This window comes from Lolium rigidum, unplaced genomic scaffold (assembly GCF_022539505.1).
Source record: "Lolium rigidum isolate FL_2022 unplaced genomic scaffold, APGP_CSIRO_Lrig_0.1 contig_49484_1, whole genome shotgun sequence".
Taxonomy (NCBI): domain Eukaryota; kingdom Viridiplantae; phylum Streptophyta; class Magnoliopsida; order Poales; family Poaceae; genus Lolium; species Lolium rigidum.
The window spans coordinates 157866-168512 of NW_025900762.1; the positions used below are offsets into that span (position 1 = coordinate 157866).

The following is a 10647-nucleotide window of genomic DNA, read 5'->3' on the forward strand; positions in this document are numbered from 1 at the left end:
CGCATCCTCGGCCGGACTTGCAGGAGAACATGACGGTCTGTCCGGTGAATGGAAAATGTGCAACATGTTAGTCCGGCCAGGCCGGTGACATGTCTGGGCAGTCCGCGGTGGTATTTTATTTGACGTTTCTTATTTGTGGAAACACATTGAAACTGAAATTTATATAATAAATCACAATGAATGGAAGTACATGAAAATAAAAAAATGGTATAGAATCACAAATGGTTTCGGTCAATTACAATTAAGGCGAAGTAAATACATAATCTTCAACCTAAAGCGATAATTTTGTAATTTCGGTAGTGAAGATGCACTTCTACTTGTTTTCTTTTTCCATATACCTGCATTACAAAACGAAATTATTTAGTACTCGTATAACATAGATTTAATTAATCGGTCTAGCTAAGAAAAATCTGTAAGCACACTTACTCTGGATGTTTTTTGCACAACTTTTTGTTCCGTTTGTTATGACCGATGACACCACAGGCGGTGCACCCCTGATTCCGGGTCTTACGCTCGTCGAACGCTAGTGGTCTACCATTTTTCGTCACGGGGTGATTTACCTCTTGTGCAGTTTTTGTGTTTTGCTTAGGTGCTCCTCTCGTGGTAACCTTATCGGGATCACCAATCGGAACTCCATTGCCTTGAAAATCATATGCGTCTTCTTCAGCGAAGGCTGTGTGACCATCATGTCCATTCTTTTTCGCATATTTTCTTGCTACTAAGCCCTTCATATATGCCATGAACTCATTATACATTGTTGGATCATCTACTACCGCATCCATAGCTTCCGCCGATACTGTTTCCATGTCGTTGTATCTTTTTCGCTTCCCTGGCCCTGAGTAACCGTACGCGAAAAGATCGCTTCTGCGCCTTGCTGGCAATCCATTTCTTGCCAGTTTGGAGAATCGCCGAAGAACACAACAGTCCGGTATTTCGGACAATTTTAGGTGCTTCAATAAATATAGGATATGCTTGCATGGAAGCCCCTTACGATTCATTCTTCGGCAGCTGCACTGTATTAACTCTTTCGGCTGATTAGGACTATACTCCACGATAAACGAGTATCTGCCGCTATTCCTCCATTTGACCATAAACTGTTTAGAGCCCCCTGTTCCCACATATTCCTCAAAAATCTCGAGGTCACCAAGCTTCTTCACATCCTACTGCAAGATGTAGAAGTTGGCTGGACTGAAGGCATGGGCAAGAGCAACCTCTATCTCTTTGGATTCGATGAATCGCCACCGGTAAACTCTGGGAACAGATGCAGTCATCTTCGGCCTCGCTCTCACGGATGCGAACAATGGCATTCTCGTAATGCATTATCAAGTCAACTAGGGTCATACCATAATCCAGGTGAAGGTGAAGGCATGAGTTCAAACTCTCACTTCTCTGATTGCTTTTCATACCAAGGAAATATCCACCGGTCAGATACGAGGCAGCCCAAATTCTCTTCTTATTGTACATTCCTTTTGAGCCATTCTTGGGTACTTTTTGTCTCCCACTTGCGACGAAACGCGCTCCATCTTTCCTCAAAAATGGCTTCTGAAGTGGCGTTGTATAAGAATGGCCGAAATTCCTTTAGCGACTTATGACCAAGGTGTCTCTTCATGTTTTTTCTCTATGTGCCAAGTACATAGACGGTGCCACACGTCTGGAAGGACATTCTGAATAGCTAATATCATCGCGGCGTCCCCATCAGTAATAAGACCTTTGGCCTTCTTCTGACACATTGCAGTCAAGAATGTCCGAAGCAGCCAAGCATATGTATCTTCTGTCTCATCTGACACGAGAGCGCATGCAAACACCGTAGTCTTACGATGATTGTTCAGGCCTACAAAAGGAATAAATGGCATAGCATACCGGTTCATCTTGTACGTGCTATCAAACACCACCACGTCGCCAAAATCCTGATAGTCCTGCCGTGACTGAGAATCACACCAAAACATGCTTTTCAACCGTCCTTCATCATCTACATGGTAATCAAAAAAAAATTCAGGATCACTCTTCTTCCTCGCGACCATAATACCAAGTGCTATGGCAGCATCACCCTTCGCAATAAGCTTCCTCTTCTCCCTGCAACATAGGTTGTACAGTTCTCGTCTTACGAAACCTACACCATCGTAGCCATGTCTTCTGAGAAAGTGTTTCATATTCATGTACTTTCTCATCCCACTTGCTCCCAAAGATAGTATCTCAGCTCTCTGGTACGGCTTAATCTTTCTGTGCGATCGAAGAAATGGTATTTCGTCCGGTCTAGCTGATTTATGTTTGTGATTGCCGTAAAAACTTTTGACAACCCATACTCCTCTCGATAGGTCACGCTTCACGGTGAGATTGGCATTGCAGTTGCATCGAGTCTCGGGTCTTAGCCTACGACTGCGGCCTTCCTGCGTTAAAAGCTTTTCCTGACGTTTCCCTACCCTGGAACAGACATACCGCCTTAACCGTATTTCTCCCTTACCACGTTTCCCTCGCTTTGCCCTCTTCAAAATGTCCTTTCGGATGCTGAAGCCATGCTCTCTCGCATAGCTGTTGTACCAGACAAAAGCCGCCGGTTCGGAAGAAAATGTCATGTCCAGTATTTTACAGTGCTCTTCCACAGAGTGCATCTTATATTCATTACTCACAATATCTGGATCTGCTTGACTGTGATGTTCACGCCCATTGTCAGCACCATATATCACCTATACATGAAGGGAAAATAAGTCATAAAAGTTGTCGTTCCAATGGTAACATTGACGGTTTGCCATACTAAAACTATATACTTACTTCGCTCTTATTTTCAGAGCTTGATTCCTCGTGATGCAGTCCTACCTCCACGCTATATTCATCAAACCCAACCTCCATGTCTGAATACTCATCCTCCTCGTGACCACCGTATAGCACCTACACAGCCAAAAACAAAGAATGTAACATGTCACTTCATTGCTTCCATTCATTGGTAGCCATTAAAAAATAATCAACATACTTCACTCATGTTTTCTGAGGAGGCCGATGATGGAAGGTTATCCCCAAAAGGAGGTACATTTTCATAGATCTTGGATTTGGAACTATTCTCCGAAGTAGAATCATCATCGCTCGTATATTCGTCATCCCCGTCACTCCAAGTTGAGCTATAGTCCCCCATTTCTCCAAAAACTACACAAAACCCGCACGCAATAAAGAACTAATGCAGAATACTAAACAATAACGCAATGCAAATCACTATTTCATATTTAATACACTTAATTAAACCCACACGGACATCGGACAGTCTGGCAGAGAGACGCCGGCCTGTCCGCCGCAGGCCGGACTGTCTGGTTCTTGTGTGTCGGCCTGTCTTCCGGGCGCCGGATACGCAAAATGAGCCGCCGGACATGTCCGGAGGCAGAGATTCAAACTTACCTCCCGTCGTGTCCAGCGGAAGATCGGCTCGCCGGAGAGATCGTCGGGACGGCGTGCAGCAGAGGCGTCTCGTCGAGCAGGCCCTGAAGATCGTGGAGATGAACGTGCCGAGATCGTCGGGAAGATATGCCCTGGTGGAGGAGGTCTATGGTGACGGAGTGCGGCGCCGACGGCGGCTCGTCGAGCTCCGGGGAGATGCTTCTCGCTCGTCGGAGGAGTGCGACGGGACGGCGGCGTCAAGCTCCCTGAAGACAAACCACCTGTGGCGGAGGAGTGCGGCGGTGAGGAGGTGATCGTGCGACGGGACGGCGGGGCGGCAGCCGGCTCGTCGAGGCTCGTGAGTTCCAACAGGAGAACGATCAGATCACGATCGTGGGAGGAAGACGCATACGGTATAGGAACGGTCATTTACGAGTTCACATACGGGCGTCATACGGGCTTGGATATGGGTTTGGTGGGCTTTTGAGCCAAAACCAATTTTGGAGGGGGGGGGGGGGTTGTACTGAAGCAGATGCCATAACTTAAACAGGTTGTCAAGTAAATATTAGTTAATAAGAGATATTAACTGCTTTTTTGTTGTATATTATGTATACAACATTAAATTAGGACTAAAATAAAAGTGCATTCAAGTTAAGTTGGCTTTTAATGTTTTTCAAATACACATGAATTTTCACAAGGATTATGTTTTGTGTAACGAGGAAAAAAACAATAAATCGCGGCAACGCACGAGCATTCTGCTAGTACTATAATAAAGTGCAGTTGGCCGGTTGTCCAAGTATCATCCTCTCACACTCACCCTAGTCCTGGAGGAATACGCACTGGCATACGCAGACCCATAACGAACATTCTAACATGGCATTCATCGCTGATCCCTACACCACGCCAAGAAAGAACCGTTCCTACCTGCTGTATTCGCCAACGAGGGCGGCAAGGGCACGGCGGCCGGCAGAGTAGTTTACTCGATCGTGTCTCCACCCAAACGCCAAAACTTAACGACAAATATTTTAGCCGTGTCCATCAACTCCCGGCCTTCCCGATGCTAGCAGCTAGCAACGGTTTGTACTTAGTAGCTGTCACTATATAGCACATCTGCCCTTGTTGCCTTCTCCTAACCTCAACACATTTCTCCAAGCCAACACAAAGCCCTAGAAACTTCACACAGTACGCAGACGCGAGCGCGCACGCGCGCTTTGAAGCGGACCATGGAGGGAGGGGGCTTCAACAAGAGCGGCTCGCCCGAAGAATCTGGTGGGTCCAAACGGGCTCAGGCATACTACGAGTGCAGCTTCTGCAAGAGGGGTTTCACTAACGCTCAGGCGCTTGGCGGGCACATGAACATCCACCGCAAGGACCGCGGCATCAGTGGAGGCAAGTCGCGCGGGGTCGCTCCGCCTGCGGCCGGCCAGCAAGACGGTGCCGGTGGGGATCAGGTTCACCTGGGGCTTACATTGGGAAGGAACGGGCACAGCAGCGAGGACGTGGACTTGGAGCTCCGGCTTGGCCACTACCCTTACAACTAGCGTGGCCGTAGCCAGCGATTGATCATTAATTTTGGTTAACTAGTGAGATGGTTAGCTAGTATATGGTACTTTACTAGCTAATATAAATACCCATGCGTTGCTATGAATTAAGAAGAAGTACGAAAATAACTATTACTAGACGAATAGGCGCGCTTCGTCGTGCCGTTTACATCCTGGCATGGCTTGGCCACTGCAGTACACCTGTAGGAATATTGTTTTGCGACACCGTTGGGCGCTACACCTCTATGATTTCTACTGTTCTATACATATGGCACAGTGGTTATCCCAATTGAATCTCATATCCATTGGATCTTACCTAAAGAGCTAACTCATTCTTGATCAGAACACAACTAAAGAATGGTCTAACCTCCGATTTCTACTTAAAATCAACCACCTAAATTCGTAAACATGCAAACATTTTAATAAACCAACCAACTACAGAGGCACATGATGCACATGATGCTCCCCACCAACATCCCCTCGCATATGTAACCCAGAGGCAACCAAAATTCATCACACAAAGGGAAAAGCTAGACCACGACACGCCAGTCACACAGTTTTTTTTCGAAATGGGGGATCCCCTGCCTCTGCATCAATTGATGCATACGGCTGTCTTTATTTAAATAAAATCAATCTTGCATGAGTATTCAAAATATTACACATCACGGAGCACAAAGGATCTCAACAAAACTGAGCCACCGAAAAAGAAAGAAGGACATGAAACGCCTTTGCATCAGTGTGTCAACCGTTTGTCAGCACATCATCCGCATCGGCTGTAAAAATCATGTGCTACCATTGCCAGTCGGTTGTACCCACTATCCATATCCGGACGCTCGTCCTCCGACTGTAGATAGGACCACATATGGATCCAATGGGTAGCTAGAGATATAACCTGCAAAAATGATGGAAAACTTGTTTTGTTAAAAATGTAGTCATTACGACTTTCCATACTGACCACAGAACAACACAGACACCAACTCTAATGTGTTTCTTATCCTTTTTGGGAACCTCATTCAACCAATTCCCAAACATGTTTGTAATATTAGCAGGGGGTGGCAAATTAAAAGTCATGTAGATAATTCTCCAAATCAATTGTGTGAAAGGACATGAAATAAAGAGATGTTGTATTGCATCGTCTTGATCACAAAAATAACATTTAATGTCCCCATGTCAATTACGTTTTACAAGATTATCTTTCGTGAGAATAACTTTCTTATAGAGAAACCACATGAATATCCTAATTTTCAGCGGTACCTTTATTTTCCAAATAATTTTTTTGAGAAAAACCGTATAATCATTAAGCAAGTCAGTGTACATTATTTTAACAGAAAAAATACCAGATGTGGTGAGATTCCATTTGAAAGTATCTTCTTGATCAGTTAATTGGACAATAATTAATCGACGTAACATATGTGTCCACCTTCTCCATTTATTATCATCCAAAGTTCTTCTGAAACTAATGTTCATAGGATGTGATGCTAACACATTCTCCACTGTAACATCTTATGATTAACAATATTGTAAAGCGACGGATATTCATTGGACAAGGACCTTTGTCCTAACCAAATATCCTCCCAGAATCTAGTATTACCACCATTACCAACAACAAAAGATCCTCTAAAAAAATGGTCTTTTACATATCAGTTGGTTTTTCTAACACTTGAGAAAGCGTTTTAGAGCCCAAATATTTCTTATACAGTAACTCTTGCCACATACCTTCTTCATTCATTAGTATAAATTACCATTTAGCCAGTAACCTTTTGTTTTTTAATTCTAAATCCTCCACTCCTAGTCCCCCTTGTTCTTTTGATCTACATATTATATTCCACTTGGTTAGTCTATATTTCCTTTTATGACCATCACTTTGCCAAAAAAACGTGATCTAAAGTAATCTAATCTCTTCCGAACTCCCTTTGGAATTTCAAGAAAAGAGAGCACAAACATGGGTAGGCTTGTGAGGATAGAATTAATTAACATAAGACTATATCCATAAGATAACATTTTAGCAATCCAACTACTTAACTTCTTCTACCGGTTTCCATTCCCCATTTCTCAACTTACGAAAATGGATCGGTATACCACATATCTAAAAGGAAGTGACCCTATGACACACCCTAAAAGAATTTTATAATCTTGTTCTCTCTCCTTCGCCTTACCAAAACAAAAGATCTTGCCTTTATGAAAATTTATCTTGAGGCCTGACAATTGTTCGAAAATACAGAGAACCAGTTTCATGTTTAAAGCCTTTTCTAAATCATGTTCCATAAAAAGTATAGTATCATCCGGATATTTAAGAATAGAAACCGCTCCATCCACTAAGTGAGGAATGAGACCGGCCACTTTCCCATCTGCCTTTGCTATTTCAATCATTATCGTTGACATATGTGCGAAAATATTAAATAGAATAGGTGACATCGGGTCACCTTGTCTGAGACCTTTCCTGGTTTGAAAATAGTGTCCTATGTCGTCGTTTACCCTAATCCCAACACTACCCTTTTCTATAAATTTATGAATCCATTTACACCATTTCGGATCAAAGCCTTTTGATCGTAAAACTTGTTGTAAGAAAGAACACTTCACTTTATCATATGCTTTCTCGAAATCTATCTTATAAAGGACTCCATCCATTTTTTTCCTGTGAAGTTCATGTATCGTCTCATGTAGAATAACGACACCTTCAAGAATATGCCTACCGGGCATAACAGTTGTTTGTGTCGGCTGGATAATATTTTCAGCAATATTTGAAATTCGATTAGTTCCAACTTTAGTAAACACTTCAAAACTTACATTCAACAAGCAAATGGGACGGTATTGTTGGATCTGAATTGCATTTTATTTTTTAGGAAGAAGAATAATTGTCCCAAAACTTAGATGAAATAGAGGTAGATCCCCTCTTTGAAACCTTTCAAACATGGCAATGAGGTCAAACTTGATTATTTCCCAAAAAAATTTGATAAAATTCAGCCGGAAAGCCATCTGACCCGGGTCTTTATTTTTTTCCATCTGCATTATTGCTTCGTAGATCTCCTTTTCGTTAAAATCCGCAGTCAAAATTATGTTCTCTTCATTCGAAACTTGTTTAACATCATGGTTCATGGATTCAAATATACTCAGTTATATGTTGTTTCAAATTTTCTTGTCCCACAATAGTTCCCTCATCTTGTTCAAGTTGGAAAATTCTTTTCCTACGATGTTTACCATTGGAAATGAGATGAAAATACTTTGTATTATCCCCACCCTCTTGTAGATGTTTAACCTTGGCTCGTTGAGACCATTTGGATTCCTCAGTGCGATGTAGCTTTAACAAATCATCATTTGCATTACGTAGAGTAGTTCTCTCATCATCGTTCCAAGGAACGAGCTCTTCTTTTCGGTCTAAGATATCAATTGTAGTGGAAAGCTTATCTCTTTCAATTTTGTATTGACTGCATAGGTTTCGAGCCCAGCCCCGTAGGTAACTATCTAAGATTACGAATTTTGTTCTGCCATAGTTCCATCGGATTATCTCCCTGAGAAACAAACGCCCATTGTTGGGATACCATTTTATAGAACCCTTCCATCTTTAACCAAGCTAGTTCAAAAGAAAAGGTTGATTTGTTCCCAATAAAAGCCTCATCCCCAGAATATAAAATATAAGTGGTCTATGATCAGAACCCGATCTAGTTAGAGCCCCGACAGATACTAAAGTGAATTTCTGCTCCCACTCAATGCTGGCTAGAATTCTATCCAAATTTTCATATGAATCTCTGCCCGGTTCGCCCATGTGAATTGATGTCCAGACAGAGTTAGCTCTCTTAAATCTAAGCTTTCGATAATCACATTGAAAATAAAAGGCCAACAAGTGTTAAAATTATCATTATTTTTTTCCTCTCTACGTCTAATAATGTTAAAATCCCCTCCAACGATCATTGGTAAAGGCTCATCTTCGCAAATTCTCACCAATTCCGAGAGGAATTCTGGTTTGTGCTCTTCTTGAGCAGCCCCATACACAGCTACCATTACCCATTTAAAATTATCACATTTAGATCTTACATAACATTTGACACATCTATGGCCCGAAACTACCTTCTGCATCTCAAGAGTATCCGCATTTAGGCCTACTAAAATACCTCCTGGTCTCCCTATTGGAGGGATACAGTACCACTGGAAATCCAAACCTCCAAATCTCCAGATATATGTTTCAAAAAAGGAGCTGAGAAACTATCCCTCCCAGATTCTAGAATCACAGAGAAGTCTAATTTTAGTTCTCTAATGGTTTCATTCACAAAATTATGTTTAGCCGTGTCCCTAAAACCCCCACTATTCCAAAAACTTCCTTTCGTTGGAAAACAATTATTTTTTACTGCTCAGTCGGACACTTCTGCGAACCACTTTTGGCTGCACCTTTGGTTTTCTTTTATAGACCCTACTAATTTTTGTTTCCCGTAAAGAAGGCTCAGTTGCCTCCTCAGTTTTGTTATCCTCTTCATTCATTAAATCTAGTGATAGATCAAAAGCTTGATCCAAAGTTGAATTATGTTTGGAAACCTGATCCTTTTCTAAATTCTTGGAGAGCATAATGATTGTTCTGGTATTGTCATTGTCATTAATATTTTTTATAACCTTTGAAACCGAACTAGGTGTAGCCCCAAGTGAAACTCCTAATTTTTGTGCACGTGATACTATTACATCATCAGATAAAGATACAATTGAAAACTTAGATGTTTCGAAATTATGTGAACAAGAACCTTTGTTCTTGGTCATATTAGGCTGCTGGTTTTGGATCAAATTCTCCGTGTTAATCTTGGCTTTAGATGCACCAGCCGGAGAAATAACATCCCTGGAGTTTGCCAATCTTTGCGCTCGGTCCATCTGAGTGTCATCGGCATTAGGTTGAGAACGTATACGCGCACTTGAGCACGCCCCCGTATAGGAGGAGAGATACCACCAAAAGCGACAACATCATCCGTTGATAATTGTTCACCAAGATAAACCCCTATACCCATCCGTTTCTCAGTACCTTGTACTGGACATGAAGGATAAGATAAATTATTGATATTTGAAAGCAAAGTATGAGGTTGCTGTTTTCAATCATTTAAATTATGCTGATTTATACCTTGTCAAGAAGGAGCCTTAGTATGATTCCTAACAGTATTGCAACCATCCAGACCCAGCTCTATGGATAAACCTCTTGAGGCATCTGAAAGAGGGCCACTCTTGGCACTTGCAAGTTCAGTCAAATCAACTCCATGAGTATCCCGATCTGAAGTAGAGGATATACGTGTTAACAAACGTAAGTCATTAAAAGGAGTATCTTGATCCTCACCGTTAACATGTATAACATCCCCAATTAATTATTTAGTATCAAAAGAACTGTCTGTAAATGTAAATGCAGAATCTAAATGAATTGAAGAACAAAACAAACCTTTTGACAGAGAACTTTTGTTCTGAATATTGGGAGCAATAGGTGTGGTCAGAGACTGTTGCTCCACCTCCTTATCCTCCAGGCTCATGCCACTCGGGCCCTAGTGACAAGCATTAAACACAACAAGATTGCAGGAACAATAACTTCATAAACTTTGTAGATAGACAATCATAATGTAACAATCCATCGGATTCCGACAAACACAACACCGATTACATCAGATGAATCTCAATCATGTAAGACAGCTCATGAGATCATTGTATTGAAGTACATGGGTGAGAGAATACCAACTAGCTACAGCTAGAACCCGTAGTCCATGGGGGACCTACTCACGGAGCA

General features: G+C 42.0%; 1 protein-coding gene across 1 annotated transcript; it reads left to right on the plus strand.

The window, feature by feature from the left end:
- The first annotated feature begins 4586 nt into the window (after positions 1–4586).
- LOC124681623 (probable transcriptional regulator RABBIT EARS) lies at positions 4587–4904 on the plus strand. The gene has a single exon (XM_047216497.1). It carries the CDS (start codon positions 4587–4589, stop codon positions 4902–4904), a length of 318 nt encoding a protein of 105 aa, XP_047072453.1.
- Positions 4905–10647: the final 5743 nt, after the last annotated feature.